General features: G+C 44.4%; 1 protein-coding gene across 4 annotated transcripts in view; it reads right to left on the reverse strand.

The window, feature by feature from the left end:
- MIER3 (MIER family member 3) overlaps window positions 1-19516 on the reverse strand; it is a 52020-nt gene that overhangs the window by 14367 nt on the left and 18137 nt on the right. For 2 of the 4 annotated variants that reach the window (XM_081318214.1, XM_081318213.1), the window contains exons 2-4: window positions 2961-3106; window positions 2256-2390; window positions 605-725 (exon numbers count right to left, since the gene is read on the reverse strand). In XM_081318214.1, coding sequence (XP_081174340.1) covers window positions 605-725; window positions 2256-2390; window positions 2961-3106 — 402 coding nt within the window. Of the gene's footprint in view, window positions 1-604; window positions 726-2255; window positions 2391-2960; window positions 3107-4959; window positions 5027-6738; window positions 6924-7654; window positions 7670-19516 lie in introns of those variants that run through there. The other 2 variants (XM_081318215.1, XM_081318216.1) reach the window with 2 other exon arrangements.

Genomic DNA, 19516 nt, shown 5'->3' on the forward strand with positions numbered 1-19516 from the left:
AATAAATTCTACAGTAATTCCATTTCTGATTGGGCAATTCTAGTCAATAGTTATGAGACAAAGCAACTGAGCCTCTAGTTACTGAGGGTGGAATATCAGAGCTCAATTCTCACCCCCTATGTTTTTTAAGATCCATATGAAATAACTCTTTTGCTTTAGGGTGAGGTATCATTAATACATTAATACTCAAATTATACACTGTTAATCCAGACCATGTAAAAGATGCTCTGGGTGTCTTGAACCAGAATATTGAGATCGTAAGGGGCTGAATTTGGAGGAAAAAGTTCAGATGAAACCAAAGAAAAGTTCAGTTGATATTCATTTATAAACAGCACTGTTTTCTAGTCACAAAACTATAGATAGGATCATAATTCTCTGAAGGAAAAGTTCTCTCCTTTTGCATAGCTTTACTCTGGCACCATGTTAGTACCCTATCAATGACATTCTTTTATTTTTACAACAACTTAGTACAACAAAATGGAATAAAATAACATTTTGAAAATGCACCAAGTCCAGCAGAATTAGTTCTTCAAACCAAGATAGATGACTAACAGTCTCACAATTTTAATATAGCTAATTTGGGATACTGATTATATTTCCTTACATCTTAAAGGTCGAGGAAAAAAATCTGTTGTTTCATGTGAAGTAACCGATGGTGTCAAATCATCAGCAGAAGACTGTGTTTCTTCATCATCTCCTGACAAAAGGTCTTTGGCTATTTCCTCCTACAATCAAAAGAATCAATCACTAGTATCATTTATGTCTTGAAGAATTAACTAATAAAGCCGAGTTCTGATTCAACAAGAATCCAGAGCTGGCAGGAGGGAGCAATTCAGTGTGATTTTTCACCTCAAGGTGTTATATTGAAATTAACCAAGGCGGGGCAGAAGAGCCTAATATGCCTTATCCTTCATTCAAAATCCTCAAACAAACTCTGTCTCTGCATGAAAAAGAGGGGAAAATATTTGTAATGCTGTTTGATTACAGTAGTGCGCTAATGTACATTAGTGCACTAAATGGACAGGGACAGATGGACTGGATTCAGTGACTAATATATCTGTTCTCTAATCATGGAATCACTACAATCAGATTACATTGGTTTTCTCAATCTGTGAAGAAAAAACTTGAAAGAGAATCTTAGTTCAACTACTTATTTTTTCCTGTCTCTTTTTAGAAACTGCAAATTTTTATGGTTATTCTTATCTATCTGGCTGGTTTAAGGACTATATTTTTTATGAAAATAAAAATATCAGTGAATTTTTTCCTACATCTTACATAACAATCAGCTCTGAGCCAACATTGTCAATTTTTGTCATTACTCTTTTCCTTTGGGCAAAATCCAGTTTTGAGTAAAATGTCATATAACTACCTCACTCTAGAATCCTTTTCACTGGCAATGTTGTTACCTTCTGCTTCAAAACAAAATAAATATGGGTATTTTTATAAAGTTAGAAAGTAAAGCTTAGTTTGAAATCCTTTTCTTTAATCTATAATAAATTTGTTATTCTTTATCTCTTTATAGCTATCTAACTTTCTTGTGAATTTCATCCTGTTCTAGTAATATTTTAAAAAGATTTTTAAGAAATCATTCAAAACCTTCTGCATTAATTTCTATGAAATACCTGCTTCCAACATATAGAATACTTTAATTTCCCTGCAAATTTTACTCCTCTCTTTCTCTGAATACGTATGTGTCCAGGTAGATGGTAAGTAGGTAGGATAGGTATGTGGATAGATGGATAGACAAAAGACAAGAGTTTGAATGCATTTATATACATATGTACATTTTTGTTAGCTAACAGACAATTGGAACACCAGTTTCCCAAACAATATTTAAAAACCTGCTTTTTAAAAAAATTGATGGTTTACAAAAAGAAAAAAAGACCCTTATACAAAATAGCACTTGATGTAGTCACATTGTATCCTAGTGTAAATTTACATTAAAGCTGTAATATCTTACTGTGCACTGATAATCTATTTTTTTAAAACTGTACAATACTACAGATATGTCCACTCTTCATTCTGAATTCTGCTATTCTACTGAAAGCTAGTGTTGCTCACATATCCATCCCACTGCTTTCATAGAAATGGCTTCCAAATTAAATATGCCTAGAACTACAACCTGCTGAAATGTAAAGAATAATTAATTTCAGGTTCATAGTCGGGTAATAAAAGAATGTAATCTCTCAATGGAATGAATAATAATAAAACCTAGGAATCACCTGCATTTTAGGATAACAGCTAAAAGTACTTACTTTATCCAAAGTCATATCTGGAAGTTCATCTGCAAGTTCGCTTGGGGAACTATCTGCACTGGAACTTGCTATAACAGGAATTGTAGGTTCATAACCATAGAATGCTAGTAAATCTTCTAATGGCATGCTTCCTTCCTGAATTGTTTTTTTTAATAAAGAGAAAATAAATTGACATTTGTAGAAGATCATATGCTTTTGCACATGTGTTGAGGAACAAAGTAACTTAAATAATTAAACAGAAATTATGCTATTGGTAAAAATATGTATTAATACCTCATTATGTATTGAAACAGATAATCCCCTTAACAATTTGAACTATTAGTTTACAATCTAGCATGCATAAATAAAATTGAAATATAAATAAAAGTATTTTCTTAACAAACAAGAACCCCACACAGTGCCACAAAAGAACCTATGTTTTATTACATGCAAATTATATAATAATTACATTTATCTTTGGAGCTAAAAAGAAGTTGCACTAACATTGCTTTCCCTCATTTATATTGGTAATGTAAATAGGTTTTCCAGTTATTTTTTAAATAGCTGTTCCCAGAAATTATTTATTGGCCTGTAGTGTGTAAATAGTAGTGGTAATGCAGTGGTGTAAATAGTTGCCTCAAAAGTTGCAGAATGCAGCATTCTCAAATGATGTTTAAGAACAAACCTCTAGAATAGATGCATTCTTTCTAGGAAAAGAAGTCTTACCTTTTCTAAGTCTTCAATCTCAGAACTGAATTTTTTTCCTTCATCCATCATTTCTTCCTCTTCCAGAGTTCTTTCATCATCATAATCATGTACCAACATTTCAGCTGTAGGGTCAAAGTCATGATCCTCAGAAGACAGAGAGCCAACTAAAAAAAAGACAATGTGAATTTCTTTAGCAAACGGTACTAATATCTTAAATGTTATATTACCAAAATTCAAGAATTAAATGCCTCAAACATGCATGTATCAACCATGGCATAGATTTTAAGTACAGCTGTACATTCTGCAGAGTAAATCGAAGAGAATATTAGATTAATGCTTCTTATTTTAAAACAATTCTATAGGAGTAGTGAAGGGACTTCCCTGGAGCAAACACGTTCAACTGACATAATAGAATAATTTAATTATAGGTTTTGTCAAAAGCACTAAAATTGAACCAATCATATTTCCACATACTGTACTAGTATTAGCTACATCAGTCCTAACTCCACTGTAGCTATGCAATGCAGCTATAATTTTCCTAGATACTCGATTTTGACTTCATGAATTACTGAATGTGCTGAAACCGATGCAAGCACAATAGTTTGTATGTAGAAGCTCATAGAATCTGTATCAGGAAAATAGCGCTATTTCAGAATGTTAAAAAATTACCAACTTATCTGAACAACTTTTGGAAGGACTAAAGCTATCTAAAAATGTTAGAAATGGTTTCCACTGTGTTTATAGAACCAGTTCAGTGCAAAACACTATTACTTAGACCTTGAAATGCTAGGAATTCTGGAAGATATTGCCCCAATGGTTTCAGGATATCCCTTTGGGAAGGTGGTTATACAGTGCTGTTTTGCAGATTTAGAAAAAGATATTTGACAATGAATGGCCATTTTTTAAAATCATAAATCTGGGCAGGTGGAAACACCTAGCTGATTATGACAATAATAAGCATGGTTTATGGTTTATACTTGGATGGGAGACCACCAAGAAAGCTCAAGGCTGTAAGGTACATAGGAAGGTTGAAAAATATCAGGTAAGAAGCCAATAGCAACCCAATTCTATCCTGTTGCCAAGAGTATACCATGTATGTCAAACTCAACTCAGGTGAAACTTTATGATTTTTCTTTTTAATAAGCTGTAAGTTAACAGAATGCCTTCAAATTGTACATTTCCTATTAAACAAAAGTATTTGCACTTGTACATAAAAGTTGTATGAAGTAAATCCAATTTCCTGAAACTGTCAAAACTAACCATGTCTAAACAAGCTGTAATTTTCAATAATGTACATAAAATACAAAACAGCTTATTTTATTTTTTTAGTATTTTTTTTCTTTGAAAATGATTATGTATGGCACTTAACAGAGCCCTGTATATTTAAACTAATAAAAGTGTGTTCAATCATGATAGAAATGATTACGACAAATATGTGACATTTAATAATCTAATTTCAAGACCTTAAAATGTATAACATTCTAGCCAAATTTAAGCATTAAGTGCCTTTATTCTTGATGGAAAACATAAAATTGATGTGATCAATAATGGTTAACTTCAGCTGATTTTGCTCATGTTATTTTTTTAATTAAATGATTCTTAGAATGAATATTGATCTTAAATTTGTGCTGTACTACTGTAAGATGAAAAATCTTAAGTAACAATACATTTGCATCATCATTTTAAAGTTAATACAAACCTGTGCCCACCTTTATCAGAGTAAGCCATAATGATTTAATGGAACTTACTCCTAAAAATGTGCATAAAGTATTACAGCTGTACAGATGAATTTTAAAGGGATGCGAGTAAACTGGGGTATCATGTGCCACTTCCTCAGTCTGCTAGATGGATGATAACAAGGCAACCCTCAGGCACATGTAGCTGATGAGACTGATCTACCGAGCTATTTGGCGAAATAAAAAAGCTTTGGATTCAGAGAATCCAAGACTGATTTTAGACAAATGGCCAACATTTGGAACACAGCAACAGATCTATCACATTGTTTTTGTAGGCATACCAAGGGCTGTGCTTACTGTCGTGAGCCATCTTGGGGACCTTATCAGTCCAATCAGGTGGATTTACTTCTGAAAAACATGGTGATCCAAGTTAAAAAAAAACTGGAATTTTCAACTCATTTCCAATAAAGTAAGTCCTAGTGTACCACTGCACTATAATTTCATTAGATAGATGTTTTAACAATTCTTCAGAAAAATGTATTTGAAGTGCCTTTGAAACTGTTTTATATTTACATATACATGTATTATTAAATGGGTATATTTAATGATGAATACCTCGATAGCATAGAACTACTCGTCTAATCAGAATGTATCCTGAATTCAAAGGGGCTAATTCCAAAATTATACCCAGAAATATTAAGTCAAATTAGTTAACATTTTAAAATATAATGTACTGTCTAACAAGTTGATCAAAGACATGTTATAAGACTGTTCATACATTTATGTTTCTTTTAATCCCATTTATATCCCGCCCTTCTCCGAAGACTCAGGGTGGCTTACAATTTAAGAAGCACAAATCAATGCGCTTAGCAATAGCCTTCATTCTATGTATATGCCTGCTTATTAGGGCTTTCGCCCCCCCCCCCCGCCAAGTGGCATTATTACAAAGTCAGCTTATTGCCCCCAACAATCTGGGTCCTCATTTTACCTACCTCGGAAGGATGGAAGGCTGAGTCAACCTTGAGCCTGGTAGGACTCGAACCTGCACTTATTGCAGGCAGCTGGCATTACTTAAGGAGGCATTAGCCCACTGCTCCACCAAGGCAGTTATTTATAAAATATCTGTATTTTTTATTTTGATTTTATTATAAGACAAATAAATTACACTTGAACTTCACTGACAAAAGTAACTTTGCTTCTATTTCCATTCATAAAATTACATTTCTATTTAGTTCATTAACATCCTGTAAAAAAGAAATTAAGATTATTTTTTAAAACTAAAGAAGCATTAACATCAATGCTTCACAATGCGACTTTCCTGAAGTCAATATTTATAGGTACAAACACAGCTTATTCTAGCCAGGGATTTTGGGGTCCCATTATTGTCAATGAAAGTTACTTCAAATATGTTTACATTTGCTTTTATTTTCCTTTGAAGGAACAGCATCTATTAGCTGAGCATCCACCCTGCAACTTTAGTCCAAAGAGTTGACAAAAATTCTAGAAGAGGATTGGGGAGGTATATAAGGTTGAAGGACACACACACACAAAAATGGCAAATTTTCACTAAGTGAACTGAAAGCTTCTAATCTGACCTCATTTCCTACTTTTATTGTATTATTTTTCTTTGTACAAATAAAATAGTGCATTGTTACAGGGTCTAAGGCCCACATTAACAACTTTATAGTAAGTCCAACTTACTTCTGCAAATATGGTAATCAAGACTGTGATTTTAACTCATGTTGCAAAATACAAAGTAATGAAAATGGCTTACTTCCAAGTAAGTATGCTTTATATCATGCTTAATAAAGGAGCAGGAGGTCTGCAGATCACTGAAGCAGCAGACAATTTTATCCGTTATTTTAAATTGAAGCTTCTTGCATATTCAAACATTCCAATAAATGTTTGGAAAATCAAACAGAATAATTTGAAACTGATAGGGCAGAATGCCTCCGCAAAGAGCTTCATACTTTCAGTAAGAACCAAACAGGTGATTTTAGGATAAAACAACTGAGCATCAACTACAGACAATGAAGGAGCAAGTAATCATTTTAACATAATCAAGAAAACACATAAAATATCTTTGATAGATGTGCCTGTACCCTGGCCCTCAGCCGTACCCAAAAGCTTCCCACTGCTGGAATCACAGAAGGAACTGAACAGGACAAACCTGGGCTGGAACTCCCAAAGGAAGCCTGGAACAAGCAATGGGAGAGGGAGGAAAAAACAGGTTACAAATAGGCTGGCCAGAGAGACTTGGAAAAAAGTGGTCTTACAAAAGGAAAATGTTAAGGTAACCCCTCCTAATTACTCAATCTCTCTCTCACACACACACTTTCCCATTTTCCCCCCTTTTCTCCCTCCAACTTCTTTCTTTCCCCTTCTTCGGCTATTTAGCATCCCTTCATCGCTTTCCCCCACCCCCCACCCCCACCGGTCCTCTGGACCCTCGTCTAGGCTCCCTTTTCCTCCGCATTCAGCAGCCCGAGTTGCCTCTCTCCCTCCAACCTTCCTCTTTTTCAACTCCTCCGCCTCGTCCCCGACGCGAGACCCGGGCCTTGACACCAGTTCCATCCCGGCCGGGCCCGCCCGAGAGGTGACAGGGGCAGCTTAAGGAGGAGCGACCAAAAGATGCGGGCTGCCCGTCGGAGAATCTCACCGCTCCGCCGCCTCTTTCGTCTCCCTCCTCATCTCACCCCAGCCAACCCATCTCCATCCCGGATTCCGACCCCCGCAGAACCGGAGAAAGGAGACCTCTCCGCTCCCGGGACTGTGGGTGGAGACCGGCAGAGCGCTCAGCAGACAGCTAGAGGCGGACGGACCGACGGACGGACGGAGGCAGCCGCGGCCTAGTCGCGCAGGCTGCGCTTCTCCGCTGCAAGTAGCTTGAGCAGCCCCCAGCCGCCCCTTGCTGGGGCTCCGACCACCGGGAGGGAGTTATGGGGGTGTCGGAGCGGCCTGAAGGGGCCGCCCCACCGCGGAACTCGCCCAGGAACCGGCCGGACCCCAGCGCCCCTACCCGCTTTCCCCGCTCACCTCCGCCATATTGGGAGCGCTCGGGCTGAGCAGCAGCGATGCGCCAAATGCCCGGATGGGGCCGCTAAGCCAATGGCAGCCCGGCCGGGACTGGGACTACCGCCGGGGTGGGCAAGGAGCGGGGAAGAAAGCCGCCTCCCTGCCTTGCCGGGCGGCGGGCTGAGGCGGAGAAAGGGACGCCGCTCCTCCGTCCATCCTTTCGGAGACTGCCTAGCTGCAGCTCCGAAGGAACGCCGGCAACAAGGGAAGGGGCAGGTAGACAGGCACTCCCCACTCGCAGCCCGGCCACGGGGACGAACCCCTCGCTCTCCTCATTCGCGAAGTTTGATGGGACTTCTCCTACGCCCCGGGATAAAAGAACCGCGGCAGCCGGGGACACAGCGCAACACGGGGGGGGGGGGGAGGGAAATCCCCAAGGGACTAGTCCACCTGGTCGGGCCGGCACGGTAGTTCGTGCACCGCGCTGAAACGCCTAACCGCGATTTGCTAGATAATAGCACCCAGTAGCTGCAGTTCCTGAAGCTAAAACTCAAAATACTTTGGCCACCTAATGAGAAGGAAGGACTCACTGGAGAAGAGCCTAATGCTGGGAAAGGTTGAGGGCAAGAGAAGAACGGGACGACAGAGAATGAGGTGGCTGGATGGAGTCACTGAAGCAGGATGTGTGAGCTTAAATGGACTCCAGAAGATGGTAGAGGACAGGAAGGCCTGGAGGAACGTTGTCCATAGGGTCGGGCAGCTGAGAAAGCTGCAGTTGGAAGGAGCCATTTAGGCCGTCGCCTCTAGTCTCCTGGCCACTGTGGGGCTCCCCATTACAGGTCCCCGACAGATGCCTGCCTCTAGTTGAGCCGAACATCCCCGGGGAAACTGGTTCTTCTACTCCAATGTTTTCCAAGCATCTCGCGTTCATCCATCCAAGAGTAGTAGTAAACAAATCACACCATGGCCGAGGATGATGCAAGACGCTCAGCCATTAATTTCTGGCTACAGACTTAGAGAAAGAGAGGGTTTGGCCACAGGTATCCCTGGGCTCACCAATCTAACAAGTTTTTAAAAGTTAATTTCCAGCTATATTGTGTAATTGCTTCACTGATGGGCGTTTACCAGAAAAGTAGGGGGTCATCATTTTCCACTTAGAACCCACTTTGTATTTTCCCCACCCATATTTTCTTTCCACAAAAAATAATTAAGAATAGAATGAATGCACACAATATATTCTGATAGATTGGGTTAATTGGCTCTTCAGCAGGTGCCAATAGAAATAGTGAGAAATATTACATAAATTGATTTGTATGTACAGTATATGCTTCCAAACAACTTTGACCAAATAAGAATTCAGATAGGGATTGCTGGTAAAAACTGTTTAAATACATAATGAAAGTGTTGTCCAGAAATATCTGAAATTCTGCTGCATTGAGCAATACGTGCTGCCAAATGATATAGTTATGTTATAGCAAGATGCATAAATTATTTTCAAATAAATATGCATGACAGCTAACTTATTTCCATATTCAACATACTTCATTTTCTCATATGAAATATATGCATACATACATACCCATCACACTACTTCATTTCAGGGTAAGCAACATATATAGAGTGTAGGAAGAGTGAAAAGGAATGAAAATGTAGCTAATACTACTTTACACAAACATCATTCATTGTATTTCTCCATACATTTCAATACTTGCAAGTTATCATTGCTTTTACCTCATCCATATATTGCTTCATACACTGCGTTTTGTTTTTTACACTTCAAATCTCCTGGTTTTTTGTGCCTTTGAGTCAGTATTGACTCCAGACATAAATCCTGAGACTAATCCTTTCAGTTTTCTTCGCAAGAAGTGATTTGCCATTGCCTCCTTCTAGGGCTAAGAGAGAATGCCTGGCCCACAGTCACCCCAAAAGGCCTTAATTTCCACATCATCCTGACTTTCTCAAAGCTCTTTCTCTCTCTTTCTCTTTTGAAGATTTCATCAAATCCATCAAAGGATCACTTGCTCACTATTCTTAACTCATTTACTGTTCCTTCATGTATTTGTTCTACACTTCAGTCCTCATTCATTCTCTGTAGTACCATACCACTTCAGTGTACTTCTTTCATACTGGTCATTCACGTCCTTCTGTACTAATCCACATTCAATTCAGAGCACTTAGTCATTTTTGACCCTTCTCTTTTTGTTTGCCTACTTAGATTTAAGTATCCTATTCCACTGAAATCAACGGATTGTTATGATTCTCTTAACATAGCCATCTAATTTCCATTTAACGATTGAAGCCTACTCTTATATGAAGTTATTTTTGCTTCTTTCAACAAATATTCCTTCCAACAGGCTGCATATTAACTACTATCATTCTTCCAGAATTTACACATTCAACACTTCTTCTTCCATTTCCTATTTTTTGTCAATATTTTCCCAAGATACATGAATTCATCTATTTCTTCTAGTTGTTTCACCATTTATATATAACTTGTAATAATGCTATTTTCCCTGTCAGACACAGCTATCTATATTTTTGGCAGTCACTTTCAGATCCTATTCCTTGTTGTATAATACATTTCCTCTAATATTTACTGCAAGTCTTTCAAGTTCTCAGTCAACAATTCAGCACTATCTGTTCACAAAAGCATATGTGTATACCTGTTCTCAACCAATACACTTCTAACATCACCACAAATATTCCTTATACATTTAACCATTACTGTGTTAAGCAACCAAAGGGACATCACATATCCTTGTAGTCCTGCTCACTGAGTATTCTGTTTATTCCCCTACATTTTTATTTCCACCATAGAGTATAGTAATAGTAATGTAAAGTTGGAAGGGAACTTGGAGGTCATCTAGTCCAACCCCCTGCTCAGGCAGGAAACCCTATACCATTTCAGACAAATGGCTGTCCAGTCTCTTCTTAAAAACTTCCAGTGTTGGAGCATTCACCACTTCTGGAGGCAGGTTGTTCCACTGGTTAATTGTTCTAACTGTCAGGAAGTTTCTCCTTAGTTCTAGGTTGCTTCTCTCCTTGACTAGTTTCCATCCATTGCTTCTTGTCCTGCTTTCAGATGCTTTGGAGAATAGCTTGACTCCCTCTTCTTTGTGGCAACCCCTGAGATATTGGAACACTGCTATCATGTCACCCCTAGTCCTTCTCTTTATTAAACTAGACATACCCAATTCCAGCAGCTGTTCCTTATATGTTTTACCCTCCAGACCTCTAAACGTCTTTGTTGTTCTTCTCTGTACTCTTTCCAGAGTCTCAACATCTTTTTTACATCGTGGTGACCAAAACTGGATACAGTATTCCAAGTGTAGCCTTACCAAGTATTGTAAAGTGATATTAATACTTCACGTGATCTTGATTGTATCCCTCTGTTAATGCAGCCTAGCACTGTTGGCTTTTTTGGCAGCTGCAGCACACTGCTGGCTCATATTTAAGTGATTGTCCACTAGGACTCTGAGATCCCTCTCACAGTTACTACTATTGAGCAAGGTACCACCTATACTATACCTGTACATTTGGTTTTTCTTGCCTAAATGTAGAACCTTACTTTTTTCACCACTGGATTTCTTTTGTTATATAGCACCCAGTGTTCAAGTCTGTCCAGATCCTCATGTATCTTAAGCCTGTCCTCTGGAGTGTTGGCTATTGCTGGCAGCTTGGTGTCGTCTGCAAATTTGATGAGTTCCCCATCTATCACTTCGTCCAAATTGTTGATGAAGATGTGGAAGAGCACTGGGCCCAGAACAGAGCCCTGGGGCATCCCACTACACTTTCCTCCATGTAAATGCAGTTCCATTGAGGACCACACGCAGAGTACTGCTGGTCAGCCAGCTATGAATCCACCTGGTGGTGATTCTGTCTAACCCACATTTTTCTATCTTATCAAGTAGGAGGTTGTGATCCACTTTATCAAATGCCTTACTGAAGTCCAAGTAAAATTTTATCCACAGCATTCCTCTGGTCCACTACTTTTTTCACTTGGTTAAAGAATGCAATAAGATTTGTCTGGCATGATCTGTTTTTGACAAACCCATGTTGGCTTTTAGTAATGACTTTGTTTGCCTCTAGATGTTATTTGATTATCTTACGCAGAATCTTCCCAGGTATTGAGGTCAGGCTGATAGGTCTGTAATTTCCTGGATCCATTTTTTTTCTTTTTTGAAGATGGGAACTACAGTCTCTGAGCATGCCCAAGATGGCGGACGTGCTAGGCTGAGGTCCGCGAGCTCCAGCTGTTAGGCGTCCCTCAGGAGCCCCACAGAGGCGCTTTTTGCCCTCTGTGTTGGTGGGTTAGGAGCGGAAAGACAACAGGAGTGCCAGTTTGCCATTCTCGGCAGTGGCAGTGGCCGTTTTCAGCAGTGGCAGCAGCGTTTTCCGGTGTTTTTGGGCGGCGGCAGCGTTTCCGGCGGCGTCCCGGTCCTCCGTGTGCTCCGTGAGTCTCGGCGTCCTTGGTGACCCTTGGAGGGGCCTCGGGTGAGCCGGTGAGGCCCGGTGAAGCCCGGAGTGTCAGTTTGCCGTTCTCGGCGGCGGCGGCTGCGTTTTCGGCATTGGCAGCGGCGGCGTTCTTTGGCGGTGGTGTCTTCCGGCGGCGGCAGCATTTTCGGCGGCATCGCGGTCCTCCATGTACTCCGTGAGTTTCGGCGTCCTCGGCGTCCTCGGCGACCCTCGGAAGGGCCTCGGGTGAGCCGGTGAAGTCCAGTGAAGCCCGGTGAAGCCTAGCAGGGCCTGGTCGGACCGGAGGAGCCCGGAAGAGCTGTGCTCTGTGTGGCACCTATCATCAGCTTATTGGTGCCGATGGAGCCTGTCGGAACCTGGAAGACCCTAGAAGGCCCGGAGGAGCCGCGCTCTGGAAGGCCGCGCTCTGGAAGGCCCCAATCTGTTGATGTTTGGGTCCCATGGAGTTGCAGCTGGGAACAACACCTGGAATGGTGGAGCGGCGGAAGAATTGCGGTGGCGTCTGGAGTGGCTGGTGTGGAGGTGAGCCAGAGGGCTGTGGCCGCTCAGACATGGAGACCTGCGGCCCAGTGGCGGAGTGTGGCCGGCTTATGTCGCGGACGGTTGGGCGATATAGATTATTTTTATGCCGCTCATGCCCTGGGAGACCGGTTGGATGGAGTTTGCGGCCTAGCGGAAGATCAGCGGGGATCTTGGTTTCCTCCCCTGCTTGCCCACTTATCGCCTGACCCTCTCCTCCCACGGAGAAGAACATTAGCAGCCGGGATTTTGCTACCTTATGATCCATCAGGCTTTTTGCTTCGGACGAACAGCTGCTTAACTCTTTTGTCTGCTGTGCCCCCAAAGGATTCAGAAGGACCCGGGTATAAAGCCACGGTGAGAGAGTGGCTTAGACTTACATCTGCTGTCCCCCTAGAGGTGAGAGATCTATGGGGTATGCCTTACCCTGGGCGTGTGCTCCAGGCTACTCCCTGGATCAGAGCTGCGACCGTTGTGAGAGGATGGTGGTTGCCCTGTTCTAGAGGTTCACCCAGCTTGAGTGGCAGTGGAGCTGGGTTGGTGGTCTGGACACCCACTTACCCTCTCTTTTAGATCCTCCTATTTAATTAATTAATTATGGGACTGCCTTCTGCTGGACTTGCTTGGACAATTATGACTCGCCTTTGCTACACCGGCACGGACTTGTTCGCCCTCAGGGGTGCCCCCCCTTCCTGGGTGCGACCCGCCTTTCTCTCCACTTCTCATCTTGATGAAGGGCCCGATTGTTGGGACCCTGAGAGATGGCTGGGCAGGGACAGGGGCCTCCGGTACAAATTTAATAAGAGGCCCCTGGTTAGTTTTTTAGTCAAATTTTTTGTGGGGTTAGGGAGGGGGGTGGGAATTTTTCGTGGTTGGTTGGAAATGGGGGGGAGTCCACCAACCGTTGTTCAGGCCAGGTCCGGGATTGATCGCGTGGGGGGGAGTGGGGGTCGGTTGCCTCCGGAGCTCTGGAGCGGGTCGTGGGATTACCTATTCCCACGACGTTAGGGAATGGCAGCAGGTGTACGAACAGAGAGCCGTATCGACATCTGGGAGGGCATCTCCGCTATTTACAAGCGGTGAGGCGCTCCGCCCTCTGCTTTTGCCCCGAGGTCCCGAGAGCGAGGATGTGCAGCCACCTGAGCTCCAGCTGGTGTACTTGAATGCCAGGTCCGTTGTCAATAAGGCTCCTCTCATCCGGGATCTGGTTGAGGGTGAGCATGCGGACCTGGCTTGCATCACGGAGACTTGGTTGGGCCCAGAGGGTGGTATCCCTCTGGTTGATCTTTGCCCACCAGGTTTCCGGGTGCTACACCGGCCTCGGGCTCAGGGTAGGGGCGGGGGAGTGGCGGTTGTTATGAGGGAGACCTTGTGTCCGCGGGAGGCCACCGTTCTCCAGATAGTCGGGTGTGAGTCTCTCCTCCTGAGATGTGGTCCTAGGGCGCAGTTGGGCTTGCTGCTGGTGTACCTTTCGCCTAGTCGCACAGCAGCAGCCCTGCCTGAGCTTCTCAATATCCTCTCGGGGTTGGTGATTGAGTTCCCCAAACTTATGGTTTTGGGTGACTTCAATCTACCATCCCTGGGAGGATCATCTGAGTTAGCTCGGGAGTTCATGGCTTCCATGATGGCCATGGACCTGACGCAAGTAATTCATGGACCGACTCATGTGGGAGGCCACACCCTTGATTTGGTTTTTCTATCTGGACAGTGGTTAGATGATCTTGGTGGGGGCTCCCCAATTGTCATGCCCCTGTCATGGACCGATCATCATCTCCTGCGGCTGGTCTTCCGTTTTGCCATTCCCTGCCGTGGGCATGTGGAACCAACTAGATGGTTCTGCCCCAGGCACTTAATGGACCCTGAGAGGTTCCAGGCAGCGCTGGGGTCCCCACCTGCCTCCTTTGCTCACAGCTCGGCAGATGCCTTAGTGGAAGCCTGGGAAAGGGCAGCCACGGAGGCACTTGACCGAGTTGTACCCTTGCGGTTCCTGACCCGGTGCAGATCCCAGCGGGCTCCATGGTTTTCCGCGGAGCTCCAGGAGATGAAGCGTCGGAGACGGGGCCTAGAGAGCTGTTGGAGATCCAGCCGATCTGAATCCGACCGATTGCGACTAAGAACCTGTATTAGGTCTTATCTCGCAGCGATAAGGGCAGCGAGGTCTAATCACTTCGCTACCCTTATCGTGTCCGCAGATAATCGCCCGGCCGCCCTGTTCAGGGTGACCCGCTCCCTCCTTAATCAGGAGGTGAGAGAGGAACCCTTGCAGGGTCGTGCCGAGGAGTTTAGTCAACATCTGTCGGACAAAATCGCTCGGATTCGGACTGGTTTGGACTCCGACTGGGCAAAGTCTGACGATCAGGACACGGGTGGTCTTGTCGATGTTATCTGGGAGGAGTTCGATCCTGTGACTCCGGAGGAAGTGGACAGGATTATGGGGAGGTTGAGCTCCACATGTTTATTGGACCCGTGCCCTTCCTGGCTGGTGTATGCGGCTCGGGAGGGGACACGAGGCTGGTTCCAGGCGGTTATATCTGCATCTTTGAGTGAGGGTAGTTTCCCCGTCGTCTTGAAGGAGGCGGTGGTGAGACCTCTCCTCAAGAAGCCTGCCTTGGACCCAGCTGTGTTAAATAACTTTCGTCCGGTCTCCAACCTTCGCTTTCTTGCGAAGGTTGTTGAGAGTGTGGTGGCGCATCAGCTCCCTCTGGTTCTGGATGAAGCGGATTATCTAGACCAGTGTTTTTCAACCACTGTTCTGCGGCACACTAGTGTGCCGCGAGATGTTGCCTGGTGTGCCGTGGGAAAAATTGAAAAAACACTGACCTAGGAGACAGCGGTGAGAGGAGGAGGAGGGGGAGGAGGGGGAGGAGGAGGAACAGCCACGGGCGGAGCGGCGCTGCAAGACTCTCTGGCGGGGAGCCTTGGCTAAGCTGACGGCCCTACTTTGCTGGAAGAAAAAGCCCGGGAAAAGAAGTGGGCTCGACCTCTCTAGGCACCAGGGCTCCACGGCAGCGTAGCTCCGCCCCCTTCTCTGGCTTCGGAGGGTCTCTTGCTGAAGAGAAAGAAGCTGGGGAGAGGCGACCGGCTCGCTTATCGGAAGAGGACGGACGGGCGGCCAGCCCGGCTCACCTGAGCTGTCGCGTGGTTTGTTGCCTGCAACGTTCGAAAAAGCTCTTCTTCCCCAGCACGCGCCGCTTACTCCTTACTCCCCGCGCGGCTGAGGATGCGAGACTCCCGCCTGGTCGGCTGCCTGGCTCCGCTTTCTTTGCTCGCCGCGACCCCTCGCCCCAGCCCGAAATAGAGGGATCCGACCGCTTCGCTCTTGGAGGCTTCGCTTGCGTCTGAAAAATTACATGGCTGATTTTTTTTTAACCTGTCCTTTTGATACGTTGCATAATAAAACCTTTGGGGTTCCCCCCCCCCTGGAGTGAAGTGCTTTTGATGGTAAAGGTGAGAAAGAAAGAAAAAAGGAAGGGAAAAAAGGAGAAAGGGGGAAGGGGAAAAGGGCGGGGGAAAGAAAAAAAAGGAGAATAGAAAAGAAAGAGAGAGAGAGAGAGGAAGGGAGGAAGGAAAAAAAGCAGGAAGAAAAATTAAAAAGAAATGCAAGTAGCTTCCAGTTTCCACAACAAGTAGAAAGCAAGAAATTGAGAGAGGGAGGGAAAGAAAGTGGGAGAGAGAAAGGCAGGAAAGAAAGGAAGGACGATAGAAAGAAAGAAAGAGAAAAGAAAGAAAGAAAGAAAGAAAGGAAGAAAGAAAAATGAAGGAGAAAAATGCAGAAAGAAAAATTAAAAAGAAATGCAAGTAGCTTCCAATTTCCACAACAAGTAGAAAGCAAGAAATTGAGAGAGGGAGGGAAAGAAAGTGGGAGAGAGAAAGGAAGGAAGGAAGATAAAGAAAGAAAAGAGAGGGAGGGAAGAGAGGGAAGGAAGGAAGGAAGAAAGAAGAGAAAAAAGAAAATACAGAAAGATAAATTAAAAAGAAATGCAAGCTTTCCTTTTCCTTCACAGCAAAAACAAACAAACAAAAGCCCCAAAATAAAATAAAATAAAATAAAGAGGCTAATAATAATAATAATAATAATAATAATAATAATAATAATAATAATAATAAGAAGAAGAAGAAGAAGAAGAAGAAGAAGAAGAAGAAGAAGAAGAAGAAGAAGAAGAAGAAGTAGTAGTTGGAAGGGACCTTGGAGGTCATCTAGTCCAACCCCTTGAGAACACAGGCCATCCTCAACTTACGACCGTTCGTGTAGCGACCGTGGGGAGGTCCAATGGTGCGGAAAACGGTGGAGTGCCTCGTGATTTTTTTCATGAAACAAGTGTGCCTTTGCCCAAAAAAGGTTGAAAAACACTGATCTAGACCTGTACCAATCGGGTTTCAGGCCCGGGTACAGCACGGAGACGGCATTGGTCGCTCTGGTGAATGATCTCTGGAGGGCTCGGGACAGGGGATATTCCTCTGTCCTAGTCCTATTAGACCTCTCAGTGGCTTTCGATACCATCAACCATGGTATCCTGCTGTGGCGTCTCAGGGGACTGGGAGTGGGAGGCACAGTTCTTCAGTGGTTCTCCTCCTATCTCCTGGGACGTTCGCAGTCGGTGTTGGCTGGGGGCAGAGGTCGACCTCTAGGCCTCTCGTTTGTGGAGTCCCTCAGGGGTCGGTCCTCTCGCCTCTCCTGTTCAACATCTACATGAAACCGCTGGGTGAGATCATTTGTGGTTTTGGAGTTGGGTATCATCAGTATGCTGATGACACCCAGCTTTTTATTTCGACCCCAAACCACCCCAGTGATGCCCTCGACGTGATGTCCCGTTGCCTGGAGGCGGTTCGGGTCTGGATGGGGAGGAACAGGCTCCGACTCAACCCTGACAAGACTGAGTGGCTGTGCGTACCGGCATCTCGGGATATTCAGAATATTCCATCTCTTTCTATGAGGGGTGAGTATCTGAGATTTGAAGGCACAATTCGGACAAGACGGAGTGGCTGTACGTGCCAGCATCTCAGGAAACTCAGATCATTCCATCTCTCACTATGGGAGGTGAGTTATTACCCCCCGTAGATAGGGCTCACAACTTGGGAGTCCTCCTAGATTCACAGCTTTCTTTGGAAGACCATATAGTAATGGTGACTAGGGGGGCCTTCGCCCAGGTTCGCCTGGTGCGCCAGTTGCGGCCCTATCTAGACCGGGATGCCCTGTGTACGGTCACCCATGCGCTCGTGACCTCTTGTTTAGACTATTGTAACGCTCTCTACATGGGGCTGCCCTTGAGGACCACTCGGAGGCTCCAACTGGTGCAGAATGCAACCGCGAGAGTTGTGTTGGGAGTCTCCCGATACTCCCATGTTACACCTCTGCTCCATGAGCTGCATTGGCTCCCAGTTGTCTTCCGGGTGAGATTCAAGGTGCTGGTAATGGTCTTTAAAGCCCTACATGGCATGGGTCCGGAGTACCTCAAGGATCACCTGCTGCCGGCATCAACTTCCCTCCGCCCTGTGCGTTCCCACAGAGAGGGCCTCCTCAGGGTGCCACCGGTCAGAGAATGTAGTCTGGTGGCCCCCAGGGGGAGGTCCTTCTCTGTGGGCGCGCCGGATTTATGGAATCATTTACCGGTCAAGCTCCGGATGGCGCTTGACCTCAGATCCTTCCGACGGGACCTTAAGACCTACTTGTTCGAACAAGCTGGCCTGGCCTGATGGGTGAGGGGTTTGGGCTTTATTATTGTTTTAATTCCCCTTCATGGATTACTGCCTTGTCGTGGCGAAGGGGCTTGCGTAATTCAATGAAGCTATGAGCTATGCCGTGCAGGGCCACCCAAGACGGACAGGTCATAGCAGAGAGTTCTGACAAAACGTGATCCACTGGAGAAGGAAATGGCAAACCACTCCAGTATCTTTGCCATGAAAACCCTATGGACAGTACCAAAAGGCAAAACGATATGACGCTGGAAGATGAGCCCCTCAGGTCGGAAGGCGTCCAATATGCTACTGGGGAAGAGCAGAGGGCTAGTACTAGTAGCGCCAGAAAGAATGAAGCGACTGGGCCAAAGCCGAAAGTACGCTCAGCTGTGGATATGTCTGGTGGTGAAAGGAAAGTCCGATGCTGTAAAGATTTTTTCTCCATAGGAACCTGGAATGTAAGATCCATGAATCAAGGAAAACTGGACGTGGTCAAACAAGAGATGACAAGACTGAACATTGACATCTTAGGTATCAGCGAACTAAAATGGACAGGAATGGGTGAATTTAATTCAGATGACCATCAGGTATACTACTGTGGGCAAGAATCCTTCAGAAGAAATGGAGTAGCCTTCATAGTCAATAAAAGAGTAGGAAAAGCAATACTGGGATACAATCCTCAAAATGACAGAATGATCTCAGTTCGAATCCAAGGCAAACCATTCAATATCACAGTAGTCCAGGTCTATGCCCCAACCACCAGTGCTGAAGAGGATGAAATTGACCAGTTCTATGAAGCACTACAGCACCTTATAGAACTAACACCAAAAAATGATGTTCTTATCATCATGGGGGATTGGAATGCTAAAGTAGGAAGCCAAAAGATAACTGGAATAACAGGCAAGTTTGGCCTTGGAGTGCAAAATGAAGCAGGGCACAGGCTGATAGAATTCTGTCAAGAGAATACAATGGTCATAGCAAACACTCTTTTCCAACAACCCAAGAGACGGCTCTACACATGGACATCACCAGATGGTCAACACAGAAATCAGATTGACTATATGCTCTGCAGCCAAAGATGGAGAAGCTCTATACAGTCAGTAAAAACAAGACCAGGAGCTGACTGTGGCTCAGACCATGAGCTTCTCCTTGCAAAGTTTAGGCTTAAACTGAAGAAAGTAGGGAAAAGCACTAGGCCACTCAGGTATGAAT

This window comes from Vipera berus (assembly GCF_964194415.1).
Source record: "Vipera berus genome assembly, chromosome: 2".
NCBI classification, from domain to species: Eukaryota; Metazoa; Chordata; class Lepidosauria; order Squamata; family Viperidae; genus Vipera; species Vipera berus.